This window comes from Alosa alosa, chromosome 9 (genome assembly GCF_017589495.1).
Source record: "Alosa alosa isolate M-15738 ecotype Scorff River chromosome 9, AALO_Geno_1.1, whole genome shotgun sequence".
Lineage (NCBI taxonomy): Eukaryota > Metazoa > Chordata > Actinopteri > Clupeiformes > Clupeidae > Alosa > Alosa alosa.
In genome coordinates, this window is record NC_063197.1 from 24327974 (window position 1) to 24351104 (window position 23131).

Genomic DNA, 23131 nt, shown 5'->3' on the forward strand with positions numbered 1-23131 from the left:
TATGCTTAAGATTTTTTGTTCTTTGTAAAAAATAAAAGATAAGCAGTGTCACAGGTCTATAGTGTGGCTTATTCTCGAACAGGTGCATTTTGTCCCATAATCTTTCCTCTTATGGGGCTGACATAGTCAGGTTCATGTTGTTCATGAGCTGGTCTCTGCTGACATAGACCATCCAAAATGTGCTGGAAGTCTGGCTTTGGCTTGATGAAAAGTGGGAAAATGCCTGTAGGGTTGACAGTGGATGTTGCTTTGCTGTGCTTCTGGTAAAACATCACACCCACCCCTTACATGGGCACAATCAAAGCCCATCCCTGTGGCTACAACCACATACTTAACCCAGTTTCAGACCTTTGTAATCAGTCTTATCAGACAATTGCAAATTTCTATCTCTTATCTTCAATTGTCATAACATTAAACATTGTGTAATGGTGTAAAGAACAACACACCAAAATCTCCAGGATAGCCAGGATAGTTCAATGGTTATTAGAAAAGTACACGCCATAACTTAAAGAGCCACTTGATGATTGCGTCCAGTTGCATTAAGTCCTGCAGAAGTCAAAATGCTAAACGGGTGCACAAGGCGCAAGGTGTGTGTCAGTGCATAGGCTTGATGGCTTCAGTTTGCAGTTGTGGTGTGTGCATTTGCACAGCATTGACATTCTCTAGCCTCAGTAACAGTCCCAGCTCATAATCAATAATAGTAGTTAATGTGGCTGCAGATGAGGTATTTGCAATAGTGTGCTGATTTCTGGCTTCACATTGAAAATGCATGAGTGAGTTTTAGCAAGCAAGGTCATCTATTTGTGGCTTATTTGTTGTTAAAACCCCATCACAGAACATTCTCTCTGTTCAGAACACAGCCTTCTAGCTCCCTGTCTTCCAGCTCCCTGTCTCCCTGTCTGATTCTCTGGACAGATAATTACAGCAGAGTCAAGCAACCACACGGTCTCGTGCACGAATGGCTTGCAGAAATATACCACCACAAGCTGCTTTTTTAGGCCATGTAGCAGGTACAGGGTATAGTACCATATATTTTGTGTGTGCGTCAGCAACCAGAGAACATTTGCCGACGCCGTCTGGCTGTAGCTTTCTATCAGACGTGCACATCACACCAAAATGATTAGCTCTTAGCCACAGCATGCATTTTTTTTCGTTCAGGTCGTTGCAGCCACTTAAATTCAGCTAAATATTCAGCATGCCATTTTAAAGCATTAAGGAAAGCCCTGTTTATCATGGAGAGTCAAAAATATTTACAAGCAATTGGCAGTCCATTATTAGGCCTAACTGATGCCATTATGGATTGGCTGGGTTCCTTGCTGTTAGAGCCAAACCTTGTGGGTGTTCACCTGTAAGCTTGGTTCTTCATCTAGCCCTGCACAAGTCCTATAATAAATTAATAGCATCATTTCACCTGGCTCCATCTGGCCACCATTGGCCTTGCAAACCCCACATCCCCAGTAATGCACCATTGGAGTTTCAGTGTTGTATGTAGACTGTGCCTTTCTGCCAGCATACTGACAGTTGTTTTTGTGGTTGGATAACAAGATTGCTCTCTCATTTGTGTTTTTCACTTTTGTTATGAATCAAGTGTCTGTTGCCTTTTTCGTGTTGGCCTTATTATCTGACTGCAAATGTTTGATTTGGTTTCAGTATGTGTCTCCACTGCCACGGTTTAGATTCTGCTGTTGATGTCTGGGAACGTTAAGTACCTCCACCCACCCTCAAAGAGCCTGACCTAACTCATGACAATCTTGAATATGACAGCCCTGTCTATCATATGACACAGCTTAGTCTAGCATTGCCGTTGAATGTTTAAATCTTTTTAATCAGCTGTGTGTGATGTTGAGTGGGGGAAGGGTGGATTCGCAGGAAAGGTTTCAACCTTAGTCCAGAAACCTGGCCTCACACTACGCCTATAGCCATAAATCCATTAGTGATTGACCAATATTTTGGAAGGAGAGGCATAAGCCATGCTTAAACTTCAGAGGAGCTTGCGAAGTTCACACATTGACCATTCATTAGGCACATTTTATTTTAGGTATTTTTTAGTTGATAGATAGTGTAGCGCCTTGTGTGGTTATAACAGATGACTACACCTGCTGTTCTTCCCCACAGTCACCTAGGCTGTTCATGATGTAGTTTTGTGATTCAGCTCCAAAACCCCATTACAGCTTTTCAAGTTTGATGTCGCCAAACATACATACCCATGCCACAATACATCAGTTAGCGAGCTACCTAGTTTTTATCAGTGGCAGCTGCGCTGTTGTTGATGTTTGCCAGGCAAGACTTGGATTTTAGCTAGTGTGTGACAAAAACAGCTTACCGCTGCTTTGAGGTGCACTGCTAATCAAGCAAATCCGCACCATTGAGACCGCTGTGGCCTGACTTGGGGGTTGGCATCACTGATGTACCTCTGTTCTGTCTCTGCCTGACAGACTGTGCTGTGAACGTCCACAAGAGCTGCAAGAGTCTGCTGGCAGAGTGTAGCAGCAATAAACACAAGGTAAGTGTTTCCCATCTCTGGGTTTAACAGTACATTCATACATTGGCCCATAGAAATGTCTAGAGATATATGTTATATATTTGTTAGACAGTCTGCATATATTTTTATTAACTAATGCTCAGTAGATGTTTAGTAATGGTGGAGGAGGTGTAGTACCAATGGGTCTTGTAATGGTTCTTCAAGCTCAACTGCAGATTAGATTTGGTGTGTGGCTCTTCTGTAGGGGTGTCCTGTACCCTGTGTCAAGAGCACTTTTTAAACGATTAGAAGAAATTCTTCCTAGCTATAGAAGTTTACAGTTACCTTGTTTTTTCTCAACAGTTCAGGGAATCGGTGAAGACCAGTGGCTCAGCACAAAGTAAGTGGCTAAGACATCCAAGCAAGCACACATGACCAATTAAAAGTGTTGGTGTGCTCACACAAGGGAACTGCAGGAGTTTTCAACCTGGGCCCTATTTTTACATTGTTTCTGAGTCTGAATTTTCACTACGGCTGGATATGAACATAATGCTTTGTTTCACCACTGACTAGGCTAAAAATGGCATTACAAGTGTACTCCACTGCATGGAGAACATCCCCACAGAGATACACCTGTGTCTGTTTACATCTATACATCTCATTCAGTCACAACTAGTCAATTATCACAAGGGGCTCACATTCTGATTGATTGACTCAATCAATTGAATGAACTAGTAGAGACTGAGTGAAGTTTCCATTTAACATTGGAGGTTGTTAAACACCTTAAGCATCTCTTTTCTATCACTGATCCGTAGTAGTATTCCATACTGTAATGGGTCATGGTTGTTGTTGCCGTTGTTGTGACAGGTGATAGCTGTTATTGACGTTGTTATTGTTTTTCTGGCCTCCCTGCCATTCGATTGGTCAATTAAGCTCAAGGCGTGCACTCCTGGCAGGAAAGGATCACAAGGGTCCCTCCGTGGCAAATTAAATCAGCCTCCCTCACCTAAAGGATTAGCTTCACATCCCACAAATGAATTAATTAAGGACCCTTAATGTGTTTTTTCTATACAAGACTTGTTTGGATGACCCTCATACCCTGAAACTAAATGTAACTGTGTGTATGTTTACCGGTCAGTGTATAGTTTATCTGGTTGTCCTCTGGCCACATAAAGGTGAGATTAGGAAGTGGTTGAAATGGGGAGGCTATGTCTCGTCCTTCCCTTCCGTTCCCTCAGCAGTGCTCATTAGTGTCCACCCCTGAGGCTTCAGGTGATTAATTGGCGTTTCTGTGATCAGATTCTAGTGGATGGAGAAGCTAGGTTTTCCACAGCTCAGCAGGAATTGTGAGGGGCAACAGAGGTGCAAATTGATAACTTGATGCAAGTAGTCCATGGGCCTCAGGCAAAAAAAGAAATCGCTATTGGTACCTTCTGAGGTGGAAAAGTCTAGCAATGATTTTTGCAATCTTCCATCTGTGAAAGGGACATATTCTGATATAATTACCTCTGCAAAGTGGTAGCTAAAGTGTATTTACCATGGCTTTTATACCCTTATCTATTAGTATTAGGCCATACAGTATATGACTATGAACAGGTAATGGTAAGTCAAAGTATGTAGGAAGGTGGGAGATGTCTTTAATCATGTTATATCACATCTGGAGGGCATGGGCTTTTAGAATATAGTTTATGTAGCTAAATTACCTTTCCCTTAATGGTAGAGGCAAAAATGTGCCACCTGTACACTTGGTACATAAAGAAGAGCACTGTGCACATAGTTTTGCCGAAGGGATGTTTCCTATGTTTTGTATGTATTCCAATGCATTTTATCCTTTCTGGAAGCACTGCAGTACTGTAAAGAAGTCTGGGCCTCCATCGAATGACATGATTTGGCAACAAATTGCAATTCAAACAATATTCTAAATGTTTACTATACATATGAATCCTAGCCAATCTCTCACATACAATATGGTGTAGCATTGTATTGTTGAAATTGAAAAGAGTAACCTTGTTATGCATTTTCACTAATTGTCCATAGCTTGCTCAAGAAAATACTTCCATAGTGAACTGTTACAGTGACATCATGGCTAAGCATTTTGACTTGATCCTGTTGGTAAACAGTGGAAAAATGACTTGTCATTCTGATGGAACTGACATGTTAATTAAATATTTGCTTTTCACATAAGCTGAGTTTCTTTTGAGCAAGCAACACGCTTTTGTAGGTAATCCAGTGTGCTACCACTGTTCCTGTGTGGCATTGATTTCAGCTGCACAGTTCTACCCATTACTATATGAGGAAGATTGTAAAAGATTGGCCAGGATTCATATTACTTTTACAATGCTGTGTGTATTGCAGTTTGTTTACAGATGATGCACATGTATCTTTTCAATTTTGCCGCCTTGGGTGGTACCAATATCTGCCCCATGGTCTGGAACATTCCATATGAAGCTAGAACAAGCCATTTTATTTTTGTATTTTTAACTTCCTTTTTATTATCCATCAAGCCAGAACAAATCTTTTTAGTTTTTTTCCATAGGTAGTGCTTTTGGAAATGCTGTGTTTGTGTTATTCATATGGAGTTGAAGTGTTAACTGGCTCTTTTCCCATGCATGGTCCGTTTATTTAGGTGAATTGAGTGCTTGTTACAGAAAAGCCTTGGCGAAAGCCTGGCCTGTTTGAATGCTCCCTGTTAAACACACTGCTGCAGATTAAGCAGTGTCTGCGAGACGCTTTCTTATCCCCAGGTGATGGGGCTTGTTTGTTTCCCTGATTATGGTGCTCATGCTTGCTCCCCTCCTTGTGTGAATTAAGCTCCACAAGTGATCTCTGGAGAGGCTCGGTGCCTGAGCCCCCAGTATAAGTGCCCTCCTCCTCCTGTCTCCGAGCCCCCCTGCCCTCTCTCTCTAATCAGACTTTCTCACTCTGGCTGGCTAACCATAGCCACCCTGCAGGAGTGGTCTAGGAGGAGGGCAGAGTGTTAACTATAGACAGTTCGAGATGTGTGATTTCTAGAAGCTTCCATGCAAGGAGGTGGGTGTGGACTTGTATAAAAGGCCGCCTCTGACTTCGTTGGGTGGCCAATTCTCGACTGGCTGTTCGACTTTTTGTATTAACACATTGGCTCCAGATCTCTCCTCGTCCGTCCATGGAACTGGCGGTCAGCGGCGGGTCAAATCGGGTGGCGCAGCGGCGAGTCGCCCGCGCTTCCCGAGGCCTCTCGCGGCGTATGGGCATGCGGATGCTCCTGCACGGGAACCTGCTCCGCTGCAGCCTGCTGAGCTCCCTCCCGCCCGCCTGGCTGCAGCGCTACCAGCAGTCTCACCCATCGTCCTCCTCTCCCTCCACAACAGCCATCAAGGACCAGCCCTGCTCCGGGACCGCATCCCACCAGCACCACCACCACCACCACCACCACCACCAGCCGTCTCCCCAGCAGCAGCAGCAGCAGCAGACGACGACGACTCTGCATCCCTGGGCCGCCGATGGCTCCTGCCGGCCTCCACGCGCCCCAGGCATGACCATCACCCCGCGAGGACCGAGCGCCACTGCCAGCAACTCCTCCCTCAGCCACTGCAGCAGCTCAGGGTCAGTGAAGACCCAGCATCCTTCCACAGGGCCAGAGCTATTTGATGCATAGTATTTTTGTTGAAAGCATTGTTTAAATTTTTTTTTTTTTTTGGTAAGATAACCAGTGCTCAGTGCTGGATGTGTTTTTTGTTTGGATGTCTTGACTGAAAGCGTTTCCTCTCTCAGATCTCTTCCAGGAGAGATGGATGAAACGGAAGGCAGAATTAAGCGATTCGCCGAGGACGCAGTGTCCCTGGCCCCCTCCACCACCGAGTCCATCATCGTAGACGGTGAGGGAGCACACTGAGCTTTGTGGGGGAAAATGAGCATTTGCTCCACGGCTCGCCCTGTTGGCAGTGGGTGATAGTGTAGCCAGTCACTCTCCTATCCTACATCCCTCAATCAGTCTTCCTCTCACTCGCTTTGTCTCTTCTCTCTTTCATTTCCCCATCTTTTACCCCCCACCCCCCTCTCTCTCTCTCTTTCTCTCTCTCTCTCTATCTCTCTATCTCTCTTTTTCTCTGTCTGTAGAAGACTACTTTGCTGGGGTGCGACTGGACCTGGAGGCTGACGCACAGGACTATGAGCTGGAGTCGTGGAGCCGGGCCATGGATCAGCAGTATCTCAAGACCCATTCCAAAGAGGCTATCAAACGGCAGGATGTCATATATGGTAAGCAGGGATGGGCAGTATTTCTAATACATGTATTTAAAATACGTATTTAAAATACAAAATACTATTTTGTAATTTGTATTTTATTGAGATGATGAAAATGCCTTTGTATTATGTATCAAAATACTTTAGTGTTGTGTATTTTTGTATTTTCAAAATACTGTAAAATACTTTCTGTGAAACACTGTGATGACGTCTATTTATCTATAAAGCACGAAATCTATGTCTCTGTCTGTCTGTGGCACCCTCGCATGGTCAAGCCCCTGTGATACCGTTCTCGGCTACTAGGGAATTTTGAGGCTGTTTCACATGTGCTTTTTTGTATTTACATTGATATAGATCCTTTCAACAATAAAAACAAAAACAATGCTTGAACGTTCTATTTGGTTGCCAATGTACTTCCTCTGCATTAAGATAACTTAGTACACGGCTCTTCAGAGTGCTGCAGAAAGTTCCATTCACATGAATGGGCCTTCCCAACGTTCGGGCCTACAGTATGTTAAATCTATATAAATCACCGGCAAAGTATATAATCACCGCTGTCAATTGCAACGGGTTGATTAACGTCTTTCATATCCCTCCGCAAGAATTCCGTTCGCTTATTGCAATGGAATTTCATTGAAAGGGAAAGTAAAGTAACGTTGCCCACATAACACCTGAAACTGTCAAGTTCTATCTGTGTGGCTTAACTATTTATTTTGTCAGCGGAAGACACGAAACGGTAGCAAAATAATTTTTAAAGATTCATTGTGTTAGGTTTCTTTTCTCGTTTTGGCAAGTAAGTCCGCTGCGCGTCGGGGTTCTGTTCTCCCTGTCGGGACTTATTTTCTGATAATTACCGGCGGACAATACATTATCCCTTACATATGGAATGTTAAAACGGAAGCCTTGTGGGGCCAACTATGATGCTGATAATGGAACTTTCTTGAAAGGGTCTATAGGTTGTGCACACACCAGTTTCAGGTGTATACTACCTTATTGGTAACACTTTACTATGCTGCTATGAATGTGTTATGAACTCACCCGTCATGTAAAGTGTTACCAATACATTCAACTGTGATGAAACTCACCATAAGTGTGGTAGTGATGGTGTTAAATAACTTAAAAGGTTAAAATGCTACCTAGTTTAAATTTCTAAATAAATCATCTGTTTGGATTGTTTGTCTTTGAATTATTGTCACTGATTCATAGTGGGCAATCTAAGTATATAGTGTATATATATAAGTATATATACTTTTTTGATCCCGTGAGGGAAATTTGGTCTCTGCATTTAACCCAATCAGTGAATTAGTGAAACACAAACAGCACACAGTGAACACACAGTGAGGTGAAGCACACACTAATCCCGGTGCAGTGAGCTGCCTGCTACAATGGCGGCGCTCGGGGAGCAGTGAGGGGTTAGGTGCCTTGCTCAAGGGCACTTCAGCCGCAGCCCACTGGTCGGGGCTCGAACAGGCAACCGTCTGAGTGCTACAAGTCCAGAGTGCTAACCAGTGGGCCACGGCTGCCCCCAAATCAAATCTATTACACCAAAGTATACTTAAAGGAATTATCCGGAGTAAAATGCACTTTAGATCGATTTACGGATGATTGGGAGTACATACGTTGAGTTGACATCCAAATCATGTCATTCGGATGTGTTTTGAGAAAGTTCGATGTTACCGTTTTTAGTCAAAGCTCGTTAGCGTGGAAGTGAGAAGGGCATATTATTTCGCGGCTACAAAATGCTATTTTTATACCTCTTCTACAGTTCCAAACAACATTGCACTTACGTGGTAGTGAGTAGAGGGTCCCTAAAGCCAAACCGGTATCCCGAGGTCTTTATGTGGTCGGATAGAGAGTCCAGAATGAATTTCATCAAGCCAGTACCTTTCGAATGTTGCCATCTTTGCTGCTGTAGGAGTCGATTGCCAAGTGTGCTCTGGAAATTCACAATTTAAATTTGCCGTTTAAAAAAAAAAAAACATAGTCCAGTCCATACAACTTCATTTCAATTTCAAAAGAAATACTGGACTATGTTTTTTTTTTTTTTTTTTTTTAAACGGCCTTGAAATTGTGAATTTCCAGAGCACACTTGGCAATCGACTCCTACAGCAGCAAAGATGGCAACATTTCCGGAAAGGTAACATCGAACTTTCTCAAAACACATCCGAATGACATGATTTGGATGTCAACTCAACGTATGTACTCCCAATCATCCGTAAATCGATCTAAAGTGCATTTTACTCTGGATAATTCCTTTAAAGGTCTTAAAGGCCCAGGCACACAAACAGTTTTTACTTGTATTTTGTAAAATATGTTAGGTCCATATGTGTTTGTAATGTAGTGAATGTGAAAATGAACTGCTCTAGCCACCGCAAAGAAATAAGCGGAGAAATCAGGCATATTACAAAGCTGGTCAGTCTTACGTGGAATTGACTGAGCTCATTACTATTCATGAGCTCGCCCAGTTGAGACTGCGCCCACAAAATTCGTCTAGCTCAGTGACAGTTTTCGTATGCAAGGATGGCTGAACGTCAACAGGCTTGTGCTATGTGAATAGAACTTCAACAATGCATGTTGCCTACAAACCCAGAGTTGAGGATCAAATGGCTCCAGTTTAGTTTTTGGAACAATGCCACAGGCTTCGCAAAAAGGTTGAAGCCTGGAGCAGTAGGCTACCATCGCGGCAGTCTAAGACCAGTGCCTACCCTTGGAATCCAGAGTTCTTGCGGAAGCATTTGCTCAGCGAGAGACTCTGGCAACGAGTAATGATGACGTAACTTTTGTCCCTTGCATCGAGGGGAACCAATCATATCTGTGTATCTGATATAGGCGGGCCAGAGGCGTTGATCATTGGTCGTATAGTGTTATCCAATTGCGTGCAGTGAGATTTTCAAATCCGTGCTTGGTGCCGCCCCTCGAGTTGGGCCATTACGTTATTCGTGGCCAGACCCTTAATCTTTCAAATTGGGTCTGGTCCTCCAGGCTAACCAGTGCCCAGTCCGTAAGTAAAACGTTATTATCAACTCAAGGAAGTGCTGTGTTATACAGGTTTAATGCACTCGCTAGCTTAGCAGGTTTTATGCCCATTCGGACATTGCTAGCACTTGCAAGCCAAGCTAAGTTCATGCCATGAAGCTAAAATGAGTTGATAACAGCTGTCATGTTATGGACGAAACTGACTAGCTGTTAGCCAATCAGAGTCAAGCAGCTTAGCTTGTTGAATATTAATGAGAACTGTCGCAAATCGAGCTGTGTCTTCCTGCAGGCTTTCTATACCAGCTAGAATGGCTTGAAACAAGGTAACCAAGGCATTTTTTCCACAAAAAAATGTTACAGAGTCCATGGTAAAACTTACCACATTACCACAAAGTAATGAAATACGTGTGGCAGGGCACCTTTAAAGGAAGAGTTCCTTGAGTTACCGAACATTTCTCAGGGCAGAGGTTTATATTGGGATGTCTAACATGAGGGGTCAGCATATCTAATCAGTTGACTGATTATGGAAGGAGTCTCTTGCTTTCAGATGTTTTTCCAGGTAGTGTACAAGTGAAGGGATAGACGAAAAAGGCTTTTAGAAAAAAGTACAGTATTTTGTAGTATTTTGAAAATACAAAAATACAGTATTTTATTTTGATAAATTTTTTGGCTGCTGTATTTTGTAGCTTATTTTTATACATTTTTAAGGTGGGTATTTTGTATTTTATTTGGAAATACATTTTGATGTATTTGTGCCCATCCCTGATGGTAAGGGACGTCTGTCATGCTCTCACCTCATCTAATGTAGGTCTTGTCTGATGCTGATGTGATGCAGATGAGATATTTAGGGGTCCAAGCAGAAAAGCTACTGCATCCATATTGTATTTGTAAGGATTATTATTATTATTATTGTTTAAATAGATTCTGTAGGAATTATTATTCATTGAAAGTAATGTTCTGTGCGTGTTGAGTGCAGTCCTCAGTAAATGTCAGGTGGTACCCATGGTGATGAGTGTATGTGTATTTGGATAGTTTGTGTGGCTGTGTGCATGTATTTGTTTATGTGTATTTTGATTTGCAAATATGCATTGTGAATATGTATGGATGGTTTGTGTGGGTGTGTGCATGTATTTATTTGTGTATTTTGATTTGCAAATGTGTATAGTGAACGTGTTTGGTTCTGGTAATATGTGTGTGGGCGTGTCTGTAGATGTGTGAGTGCCAGCAGGTGTATGCATTCAATTGGCATTATATATGTTGCACATTTGTCCTTTGTCTTTTGTCTCTCTGTAATTTATTTATGCATGTCTGTTTATCTTTCTTTCTTTCTCTTTCTTTTTTTCCTTTTTTCTTTCTTTCTCTATCTCCCTCACTCTCTCTCTCTCTCTCCATCCATGCAGAGCTGATCCAGACAGAGGTGCACCACGTACGGACGCTGAAGACGATGCTGCGTGTGTACCTGCACGAGCTGAGGGATGCGCTGCATTCACAGGAGCGCCGTCTCTTCCCTCGACTGGAAGGGCTGCTGGAGCTGCACACGCACTTCCTGTCCCGCCTCAAGGAGCGCCGCAGTCAATCGCTGCAGCCAGGCAGCGACCTAAACTACACCATAGCCCGACTGGGAGACATCCTCGTGTCTCAGGTACTGTACATGCACTCATTCAGTCAAACCTACACCGGCTGCTGCTCCATACTAACGGTTGAAGGTGGATATGTACTGTAGTTACTCGAGACTAAAGCCTATGTGAACAATTAACGTCAATTATGCATACTGTATTTGTGCAGGAAGCCCATTTAGTGTTTCACATTGACAATCTCGGTGTCAGTGAGTCATTATCAGTATTTTGGTGCAATAAGAGTTAGATTTGGTTATGTGTTCTCATTACTCCACTGCTGTATGTGTTGGTCCTGCTGCAGTTTTCTGGTGAGAGTGGGGAGAGGATGAAGGAATGCTACGGTGATTTCTGCAGCCACCACAGCGAAGCCGTCAGCTTCTACAAAGAGCAGCTGCAGAGCAACAAGAAGTTCCAGAACCAGATACGGGTGAGAACGTCCACACACCAAACTCAAAGGGGGTTTCCTTTTACTCCAGCTGTTGTATTGATGGACATGGGGACAAATTGCATGTGGTACAACAACCTGGTGTTCAAGTGGATACTGATGTAGAAATAACGCTGTAAAAAGAAACATTTAAATGAGAAGATTTGTGCTGAAATCAGATGTCCAAAGAACCAGATGTGAGAGGCGCTGAGAGTCAGCACACTCACTTCCTGTGTTAGAGTGTGGGGTTTGTCTGGAGAGTGTTGTGGGTAAGAAGGACCCTGTCAGCATTTGAGTGTAATGTAATGCATCTTCCCCTTTTTTCGTGGCAGAAAATTGGAAACTTGTCCATCGTTCGTCGGTTAGGAGTCCCAGAATGCATCCTGCTGGTCACACAGCGGATCACTAAATACCCAGTACTGGTGGAGCGCATTCTGCAAAACACAGAAGGTAATGTTGTCTAAATGCAACTACTTATTGCATTTAGACTACTACTTATTTGCATTTTCTCAGTTACAGTACTAATATTCACTTACATTTCCCTCTTACTGGTAAAGGTGCTTTAGATGGCAGCCTGTAGGTTGGTTGTTGAGGTCATGGGCATTCACCAGGTTGTGTGTGCGTGCGTGTGTGCGTGCGTGTGTGTGTGTGTGTGTGTGTGTGTGTGCGCGTGCGTGTGTGTGTGTGTGTGTGTGTGTGTCCACAGCGAGCACTGAGGAGCACGAGGAGCTGACGCGGGCCCTGGGCCTGATCAAGGAGGTGATCACGCAAGTGGACACGCAGGTTAGCGACTACGAGAAGGCGTCACGGCTGCGGGACATTGCCACCAAACTGGAGCCCAAGTCGCACGGCAAGATCAAAGATGGGCGCGTGTTTCGCCGTGAGGACCTGTGCCAAGGCCGCCGCAGGCTCCTGCATGAGGCCACCGTCAACTGGAAGGCCGCCTCTGGGAGGCTTAAAGGTAAACTCACACACACACACATACAGTGCTATGCATAACTTAAGACACCCATGCTAAAGTTGACTGAAAAGAGGAATAAAAAATGATCTTAATCTTAATGCCTTAATTAAATAAAATGAGGAAAAATCTAACCTTTAAAGACACCAATTTTCTTGTATCGTAAATAAATAAATGTTATTCCTTATAATACAAGTAAGGAAACCCCTATGTTAAATTCCGGTAGGCACATTTTTATTTTTAAAGCCAGTTATTTCATGGATTCAGGATACTATGCATCCTGATAAAATTATCTTGGCCATCCATGAAATAACTGGCCTTTAAAAATAGCATAGGGGGTTCCTATGTTCCCCCTGTATTTTAAGGAATAACATTTATTTATTTACGATACATGATTCATTCACAAAGAAAATTGTTGTCCTTAAAGGTTGGATTTTTTTCTCATTTTTTAATTAAGGCATTAAGATCAATTTCCAAAAGAAGATTTTTTTGTTCCTCTTTTTAGTCAACTTTAGCATGGGTGTCTTAACTTATGCACAGCACTGTACATATGCATATACACACCTAAAAACAAATGCACACATTTGTATATGCTGCACTTTACGGAGGATATGTCACCTCATGAAGACATATCCTGTCTGTTTCTCACACCCTTGCATAATCAAACCGCATAATCACACACAGACACTCACACTCACTCACTCATACCTTCATGCTCATAGACACACACTCTCGCCTTCTCCGAACCACACAGGCACGCACACGCACACAAGGTAGTATGCAGCCTTTTATACAAATATAGAAGGTCACCAAAAGGTCTGATATCAAGGCACACAAACAAGCTGTATACACACACACACACACACACACACACACACACACACACATTCATCACACTCTAACTTGATGTGCTCTTGAACTCCCTTCAGACATTTTGGCAGTCCTGTTGACAGATGTCTTGTTACTGCTACAAGAGAAGGACCAGAGATTTGTCTTCTCCACTTTGGTGAGTTTTGGCTGCCTTTTCTGTTTGTAAACATTAGGGTTAAACATCCTTTAGGCTATAATCAATCAGTAGATCAGTCCTCAGTAGATCAGTAACTGACAGCAGTCACAACAATAGTTGTTTATTGTCTAGGCAGTTTATTTGTGAATGATGCATTTTATCCCTATTTACACCTTGTTCCAAGTCATTAGTTTTCTACCATTCTTTTACAATTGTGTCATAATATTTAAATACATAGTAAAACATATGTTGTACAAAAGAAAAATTACACAATATAGATTTGTACAGGAGCTACACTCCAAGAATGCAGCTGGATTCGGGTTTCACCACAGCTGAATCAGCACGTGTATTTTGAGGCTGCAGTGTTCATGCGTGTGTTGTTGTTGTTTTGTCTGGCCCAGGACAACAAGCCGTCGGTGATCTCACTGCAGAAGCTGATTGTGCGGGAGGTGGCACACGAGGAGAAGGCCATGTTCCTCATCTGCGCCTCCTCCAATGAGCCCGAGATGTATGAGATCCACACCGCCTCCAAAGAGGAGCGCAACACCTGGATGACTCACATCAGACAGGCTGTGGAGAGGTATGCTGTCCAGCACACTGTTATTTGTGTGTGTGTCTGCATCTTTTGTGTTTTGTTTGTTTGTATGTGTTCATATCCGAACCTGTAGAATGCCTTGTGTAAGATGATTTACTGTGTGTGTGTGTGTGTGTGTGTGTGTGTGTGTGTGTGTGTGTGTGTGTCACCTTTTTGTTCCTCCTCAGTTGCCCTACCACCGAGGAGCGTCTCTTCAGCGAGGAAGAGGAGGCCCGAGCTGTCAGATTCAAAGAGTTCCAAGGTCAGTTCCCACCTCACCCATCCATGGAGCTCCTTTAGTAAAGCCTTAGACATTCTTGACATTGTTGGTTTAGCTCAGTACGGCACCTACAGCTCACTCCAGTCTTGTGAAAACAAATCGCTTTTGGGACTGCAATGTAACATTACAACTAAAGTAAATAAAATGTTATTCTTAAAGGTGCTCTAAGCGATGTTGGGCAACGTCACTTCTGTTGACGTTCAAACAAAACAGAGAGCTAGCTCACTACACCACCCCCCTCCCTCCTGTGCAATTGAAACTCTCCTAAACGCGCATCTCGTCAGTTATTGGCTGGAACACTGTTATGTTTCGTGGTGCAGGTTGCACCAGTTTGTTTTTGTTGCCGTTTGCGGAGCTGTCTACAGAGACCACGTTTTTTTACGGTGTGTTCAGGGGACAGGCAGCTAGCGGATAGTGAGGAAATGTTTGATGTATGTGACAAAATGTTTTAGCCTAAAAAATGTCTGACATCGCTTAGAGCACCTTTAATTATAACTTTGTAGTATGCATCACTATTAATTATGCATGATGGGAACATAATATCTTGTTCTCAAAGAATGTCACATGCCCCAGTGCTTTCACAGCACTTCTCTTGTATGTTACAATTTCTCAGAATTCTTTTTAGCGTATATTTTTAGCATGGATGCAGACAGAACTGATCACACAACAGGCCCCATTTACATCACATTGACCACTGAAGTTACTCTTCTCTTCCTCTCTGCGGGGGTGGTTTTTTTTTAGTCTGACTTTCTCTTCCCTCTTCCGCTTGTTCATGCAGAGCGTCTGAACGCTAAAGACTCACAGATCAGCCAGATCCTGACGGAGAAGCTGGAGCTGTTTGCGGACATGGCCGCGTCAGTGGGAACTGTGGAGGACGCTGGCTCGCGCTCCCGCCTGCTGCTGCGCGGCGATACCTCCGACCTCCAGCAGGGGGAGCAGCTGCTCAAGGGAGCAATCACTGAAGGCAAGGCTCACACATGACACACCAGAGGCAGACCGCTAGTTTAGGACCAGATTTGATGTAAAGCCGTTCAGTTGTTAATTGTTTTGCTAGTTGTTAATACTCGTCATGTTTTTGGAGCATGTGGTTAAAGGTCAATGACTCCCGGTCAGATATTAGTGGCCTTGGAGTTTTACAGCCAAAGGTACTGACTTGTTGAGTGTCTTGTGTTCTAGTGGAGAACCTGCAGAACCTGCTGCTGTCCCGCGTGAGAGAACCTGCTCCACGGTCAGAAGAGAGCCAGGGCTCGGGCGTCCTCCCCAAGAGGGCGGACACGTTTGGGGGCTACGACAGCAGCCCCACCATCCTGCAGAAGAGTAAGTCTGACCACCAACCCAGGGGAAAGACGGTCAGGGTGATCTCCACCAAACTGGTCTGTGTCCAACCTGCCAGCATATCATTTGTTTGATGCAGAATGCATCCATGTGATTCCTCTTAACCCATGTTCATTGGATAGAAGGTTGAGGATGTGTGGTGTAGACACAAAAGTATGTGTACACTCCCTTAAAAGCACACTCACACACACACACACAGAACCACATATATGTGTGTGTGCAGACACAGTGCTGAGACAGGCTTGTGCTTGTGTGATGCAGACGGCAGCGTGAAGAAGACCAGTGGAGGCCTGAAGTCCAGAGAAAGGAGTCAGAGGGCCAGCTCTGACCCCCAGCTCAAGGAGCTCTGTGGCAGCCAGGGCCTGGAGGAGTCTTCTGTGAGTTTTACACACACACACACACACACACACACACACAGTGACTGTGACAGACATTCGCTCACACAGGAGGACTGTGAGGCTCTCATTCCATACGGATGCTCACATGCATTTTAGGATAAACACTCATGTAATCTCCACATACCACACACACCAAACACATGCTTGAGCTCGCTCCCAATTACCCATCAATGTATACACCATTTCCTGCACTCACTCAAACGAACAGACACAGACTTCCGAGATGTTCCAGCTCTGCCAAAGTTCAGCCTCGTTGACGCACATGTCGTCTCTGTCCTGTGAAAGCGCTCTGTGATTTCCACAACAATTGACTCCAGCCAATGTTTAGTAAACAGCACCAGGAAGAATCGGATGACTCAATCCAAAGCTTTCCATGCCGTCATTGTCCGTCTGACGTCTGAAAAAAAAAAAAAACAGTTCACTTGGTTGGCCTCTTTATTCGTCCCCGGTGTCCATGAGCCATGGGCTGACATTTAAAGCTCTTAAAAAGTGAGCTGGCTGTTAAAAGGCCTCTGGAAAGCCTGGCTCATATTTTCCCTCTCTCTGCCCCCAGCCCCCCCTCTCACAGGTAGATGGGTCCTCTCCAGCCAGCTGGAACCCATCGTGGACCAGCTCCTTTCCCGAGGCTGAGGTAGGGCTTTAAAGAAGCGGCCATTTTGTTTCTTTCCAAATTACTGTGCAGTTAAATAATGGATAAAGGTGTTGTTATATAAGTGGAGTCCCAGTAGCTGTGCTCGTATGAGGTGTTGCGTAAGTCAGAATGAGCACTCACTGCCCACCAGCACCCACCCACCCTTCTCTCTCTCTCTCTCTCTCTCTCTCTCAGACTGATGCCTCTTCATCTCTCTTGCAGCAGTTCCTCCACAAAGTGCTTCATCTGTCCCAGAGGCTATACAGTCTGCAGGTAAAACATGTCTTGAGTGTGTGTTTTTCCCCCAAAAGCTACTCTCTTGCTGTCCATTAAAATGAATGTTCTTTTAGGCATTAAACAGAGAGTAGGGGCAGTGGATTTAATGGTGCTCGCCAGACATTGAAGCCCACAAGCCCCAGAGTTCAGTAAAATACCCTCTCTAAGAACATCACTCTAAGAGTCACATTCTGATCGGTATTGCATGTTTGGGTGTATCTGTGCATGGGAGTCAGGATGTGTGTACTTGTCTGTGTGTCTGCTTTGCACAGGCATACCAAACGTGCTTCAGCTCAAAATACCAATCCACTACTAAATACCAATCTAAATACTTCCGTTCCAAATATCAAATGTGCTTCTCATTCCCCGTCTCCCAGGCGATCGTGGCGCATCAGGACAGCCACCTGGAGCTGCAGCGGGCCTCGCTGAGCGAGCGCGAGCGCCCCGGGGGCGGGCGCCACCGCCTGGTCAACGTCCTGCTGGAGCAGGAGAAGCAGCGCAACCTGGAGAAGCAGCGCGAGGAGCTGGCCCACTTCCACAAGCTGCAGAGCCAGCACCGCAAGGAGCAGGCCAGCTGGGAGCGGGAGCGCGAGCGGCACCGGCGCCGCGAGGCTGACGCTGAGGCTCGGCTGCAGCGCCGCGAGGACGAGTGCCGGCGGCTAGAGGCGCGGCTGGCCGAGGAGCGCGAGGAGCTGGAGCGTCAGCGCCAGACCTACCAGGAGGACCTGGAGCGCCTGCGCGAGTCCACGCGCGCCGTCGAGCGCGAGAAGGAGCGCCTAGAGCAGCAGAAGAAGCTCAAGAAGCACAACACGCTGCCCAGCGTGCCCAGCGCCGGCCTGTTCGCCGGACAGGAGACGGGACAGGTAGGCACACGGAGCTAAGAGTGCCCACCTTGGGTCACTGCGCAGGAGACGTGACCGATCTATAAATAAGAGCTGTCTTGGTGCTTTTCTCGGGAATCCACACCCACAACCCATCCCCAGATCAGTATGAAGACAGGGTAGTGAGTCAGATATTCATGCCTACACACCTACACAATTCTACCTTCCTCTCTTCTTACTGTCCGCACACACACACATGCACACACACATATGCACGCACACACACACACACACACACATTAAAAACCCATATCTGCACACAGAAATAGGATGCCCTTGCTGGGAGACTTGATCAGTCAATAATTGGGCACCTTAAACTTGAAGGTCCGTTTTCAAGGGAACACTGCAACCACAACCCACCGAGAGAAGCACATGAAATCAATCAGTCAGTCTGTCAGTCATACCTGCTTTAACCGGTTTAGTGTTCTCAGTCTGATGGTAGTCACACAGTGTCGATTTCGAGTCAAAAACACTTGGCTAACCCAGAGATGTTGTGATGGTGACGACGTGTCGTATGACATGATTCAGTGCGTCCGCCTTGAGATATATCTGTGTGGTCTCAATATAAGCTTTCACTCTAGCAGCACACACAAGGCTCATCCGTTCTCCTGCCTGCCTGCCACCGGCCTATGAGACATCAGCTGTCTGAAACTGGCAGCCTGGAACAATATGGCTCTGTGTGGGGAAGGCTGGTTTATCTTCCACCAAAGCCAGGCTGTTTACTGATGGCATGCAGGATAGGAAAGGCAATGCCATGAGAAAGAGTGAAGGAAAATCAAGAACAAGAACTTACAAATGAACGGGGGGAAAAAAGCCCTGTGGTGTTTGAACCAAAGTTATAACCTGTCACCCACCCCCACAGGAGCGGGTCCCCCTCCCCTCCTCCACCCTGGCTGCTCCACCTTTCTGCCTCTACTCCCAGCTCCGTCACAATGCCTCATATTGTGTTGCCCTGCCAGGCGTTGGCGATGCCGTAACTTAAGCCTCCTCTTCAACGGCATGTTGCTTGGGTCTGGGATCCTAAGATTTGGGTTTTGCTTCCTTTTGCTAGTGCACAGGTATCCTGTTCCTGCCAGAACAAGCTGCAGTGTCCCCAACACCCTACATCAGCCGATAGGAGTTGAAGCTTGCCGACCACCCCACCCCTTGCTATCATAGGGTCGATGGACATCAGTTGCCTCACACACACACACACACACACACACACACACACACACACACACACACACACACACACACACACGTACGTCACCAGCCACTGGCCCGGCTAGATTAATTTCACGGCCAGCCAGACAGACGTTCTTGATTGGCAAAGATGTTTTTGGGGCCAGAATCAAGTATCCGTCTCGGACTCTGACGTGCCTGACACAAGTCCACCATTCATGACACCCCCCACACTTGCACCCTCCCCCACCCACACACCCTGCAAACGTCACGCATTGATCGAGTTAAGGCTTGGAGGAGATATTTTCGAGGTATCCTTGACTTGCCTGGCTCCTCTTCGGTTAAGTCGTAGCTCATCAACATCACGCACGCACACGAACAAACAAACACACTCTCTGTCACTCTCTGTCACTCACTCACTCACACATACACACACACAAATCACTCACTGATGCAGCCTGTCTGAAACTTGTGCAGCTGACAGGAATTATCTGTGCTCCAGGCATCTAATTTCTGCTATGAGGTCAGGCTGTCACGCCGGACGCTTCCTGGCCTCGGGTCTCTGGTCATCTCCCTGTGCCCTTTGGCTAACACGCAGCACTGAGATTCACCCTCTGCTGCCTTGTGACACCCTGGATAAAGAGAGAGAAGGATATGGCCGTCTGTGAGCTGTGAAGAAAATCACTTTGTAGTCTTCAGAATGAATGGATAGAATTGTAGGCTCTACTGTGGATCACTATTGAATTTGTGCATTTTGGTGTAGCTGTCATATGTTGGCAGTTGCTCATCGCTGCATATTTCAGACAGCTATTTTTATAGCAGAATCCCAAACCCTCTTGCTTTTTCTCTTTGTTTATTTTGGCATGGCAGCCATTAAACGCTATCTTCTTGTCTAAAGTAACCTCCGCCTCCGCTTTTTGCTTTTTTTTTTTTTGGGCTTCGTTCCAAGGCAACGCCTCCTGGGAGTTTTCATCAAAACCAATCATTAAAGAATCGACAGCGCTGATGTTGAGACGCCGCGGGCGCTCGGCTATTTCGTAACCATCGTTTATTCCTCTCCGGTTGTCTCTGGCAACACGTCTGGACATGCCCCCGGGGCCGAGGCAGCTGCCGGTGGTATCTCTGCGCCGTCCGGCACACCTTGGCACTGTTATCAATGTGTACAATCAGTTTGCCCTCAGGACGCCTAGAATGAGTGTTATGAAAGCGAGAGAGTGAGGCATTTCATCTGATTGCTACATGTGTTTCTGGAACAGACAGGAAACATCTGCCTTGGTTATGCGTTGAGGAATTGGGGATTGTGTATATTTCACCAAAGGTACATTACACGCCTGATAAACATTAAGACATCTACCTGGCTTCAGTGGTGACTGATGATTTGACTAACAATAACTGAATCTGATGAAATATACTGTAAATTTGGCAGCCATAACCTCTCCAACTTAAAATAGAAACCAAAGAGATTGTTCAGCAGCACAGGACGTTCTTGAGAGATCATCATTTACCGATGAGAGTTCTGCGGTGTGATCACCAGTTCAGTCCAGTCCAGTCTGTCGGGTGACATTAACATAGCTGACCCTTTGCAAAAATAAATTGTTTATTAAAGGCACCCTTATCTGTTTCTTGACCTTAACATAAAGTTTCCAAAACCATTTTGATGGCAGATTACACTTCTGCCATTTTTCTGCCATTGTTCTGCCATTCGGCCCTCTGTAGGCGATTACCGACCTAGCAACTTTCTAGTTTCGGGTAGGAAACAGAAAAGAGCTGCTATGCTACAGGAATTCAGAGATATTTTTCTACAGACTGCTGTCGGTGCATTCCTTCTATCGGAGTTATATTTATACTTTGTTGCAAAAGATGCGTATTGAGTTTGTTTATTATTGTGCTTCTCAACTTTGCTCTCGGGGGGACCCTGAGAGCAAATCTTGTTATAGGGTGCCTTTAATGGCAAGCATTGCATCTTTCTGGTAGGCTATGCTTTTAGGCAGACGTGGCTTTAACATCTAAAAATGAAAGGTAAAAGTACAGTCCATGACTCTTTTTTGGCAAATTTGAATGGCTAATTGCTCGTTTCAGTCTAGCTGTCTCTTCAGTGTTTGTGCTCAAAACAACTCTAGTGTTTGTACACTGTCCTGGCTCTGGAACTGGAAAATAAACAGAGTAGCTGGGCCTGAGCCATGAACAGTCCCTGCCAGTCAACACACGTGCTACAGGAGCACTGAAGAGTGCAATATGAACACAAATAGCAACATGTATCACCAATATCACGAGACAGAAATCCTCACCAAAAGATGCATTCCCTAATTTGCTCTTCGATACATAGGTAAGAGATTATGAGATTAAGGGTCTGTGTTAATCCAGATATATGACACGGGTGAGTGTGTGGTTGGTAAAGGATATCCCCACGCCTGTGACTCAGCTCTAGGATCTGCTCCAGTCACTTTGTTTTCTTACTGGGAAGCTGTCAAATGTTGGCAGAATGGTAGGCAGAGATATAAAGTCTCTGCCTACCATTCCGCTCGCTCACCTTGAATAAATAGATTGTTCATACATTTGGTTGGACTGCATTCAATTCATGGATAAAGTACATCGAACACGGATTACTGGCGATAAAGACTCCAAGTGGGTTGTGCCGGGATATCGCGACTCATCAAATGTCTCTCTTTCAATCAGAAATGTTAAAAACTGTTCCATTCGACTGTTGTATAATACCTAATTTGGTCATTGAGCATTAGTGTCATGTTCTGCAGCTTGAGTTGCCCTTGCCCATGGCACGGACATGAAGATCTGCCCTGGAGCATCCGCCTCCACCCCAGCATTCCTGAACCATGGCTGTTAGTTTCTCTCTTTTTCTCTCTCTCTCTTTCTCTTTTTGTTTCTCACTCTCTCTCACTCTCTCTTGCTCTCTTTCTTTCTTTCTGTTTCTCTCTCTCTCCCTCCCTCCTTGTCTTAGTCACTTCCTCACTCCAGGGTTCACAACACTGTGTTCTGGAACAGGGCCAGGTGCTTCACTCCTCCTGTGGACTTCAGTGTCCTCAGAGCTCCATATCTCTCCTGTTTTTCCTCTCAATTCTCCTCTCTCTCTCTCTCTCTCTCTCTCTCTCTCTCCTCTCTCTCCTCTCTCTCTCTCTCTCTCGCTCTCTCTCTCTCTCTCTCTCTCTCTCTCTCTCTTTTTCTCTCTCGCTCTCTCTCTCTCTCTCTCTCTCTCTCTCGCTCTCTCTCTGTCTCTCTCTCTCTCTCTCTGTCTCTTCCAGTATCTCGTTGGGTGCAGAATTCAGGCTTGACTTGCTAACACTTGGGAATTAGTCTGGTACACATCCTTTCATTTGCACAGGGAAGTATGCATTGCTCCTTGTCAAACATTGTTCATGTGATGCTTCACATACATGAGTCAACATGAATGGGCAGGACGTTGACATTAATTGATGGCTTTAAGTGGAGGTCATGTCGATGCATTTCTCTCGCTGAGTCAGGTTGAGAGTGTGTTGCGGTTGCTCTGGCGTTGCTAAGTGTCGTGACTAATCAAAGTGCTCATCCTTTGTCTGGCTCCAGGCATCTAATTTCTCCGATGAGGTCAGGCTGTCACGCTGGACGCTCCCTGGCCTCGGGCCTCTGGATATCCCCTCTCTGCTCTGTTCCCTCTGGCTAACCCACAGCACCGAGATTTCGCCCTCTGCTGTCTTGTGACACCCTGGCTAGGAAGAGTTATGGCAGTCTTCTGAGAGCTGTGAGGATAGTCTCTTACTAGCATTCAGAATGAATGGAGAGAATTTGTCCTGTGGATCACTACAAAATTGATGGCCTTAAGTGGAAGCCTTATAGATGCAAAGCTTGCTCACCTCTCTCTCGCTAAGTCAGATTAAGAGAGCGTGTTGCGGTTGCTCTGGCACTGCTAAGTGTCGTGACTAATCAAAGTGCTCATCC

At 45.2% G+C, this 23131-nt stretch overlaps 1 protein-coding gene across 6 annotated transcripts in view; it reads left to right on the forward strand.

The window, feature by feature from the left end:
- The window catches only part of arhgef18b (rho/rac guanine nucleotide exchange factor (GEF) 18b), a 41871-nt gene that overhangs the window by 15075 nt on the left and 3665 nt on the right, over positions 1–23131 (forward strand). For 4 of the 6 annotated variants that reach the window (XM_048252121.1, XM_048252117.1, XM_048252120.1 and 1 more), the window contains 18 exons: positions 2436–2503; positions 2825–2861; positions 5812–6046; positions 6215–6318; positions 6560–6700; positions 11062–11303; positions 11579–11704; positions 12034–12151; positions 12408–12662; positions 13589–13665; positions 14067–14245; positions 14428–14501; positions 15298–15483; positions 15696–15836; positions 16116–16231; positions 16806–16883; positions 17079–17156; positions 17537–18022. In XM_048252121.1, the coding sequence (XP_048108078.1) occupies positions 2436–2503; positions 2825–2861; positions 5812–6046; positions 6215–6318; positions 6560–6700; positions 11062–11303; positions 11579–11704; positions 12034–12151; positions 12408–12662; positions 13589–13665; positions 14067–14245; positions 14428–14501; positions 15298–15483; positions 15696–15836; positions 16116–16231; positions 16806–16883; positions 17079–17156; positions 17537–18022 (2741 nt within the window). The remainder of the gene's footprint in view (positions 1–2435; positions 2504–2824; positions 2862–5811; positions 6047–6214; positions 6319–6559; positions 6701–11061; positions 11304–11578; positions 11705–12033; positions 12152–12407; positions 12663–13588; positions 13666–14066; positions 14246–14427; positions 14502–15297; positions 15484–15695; positions 15837–16115; positions 16232–16805; positions 16884–17078; positions 17157–17536; positions 18023–23131) is intronic. The other 2 variants (XM_048252118.1, XM_048252119.1) reach the window with 2 other exon arrangements.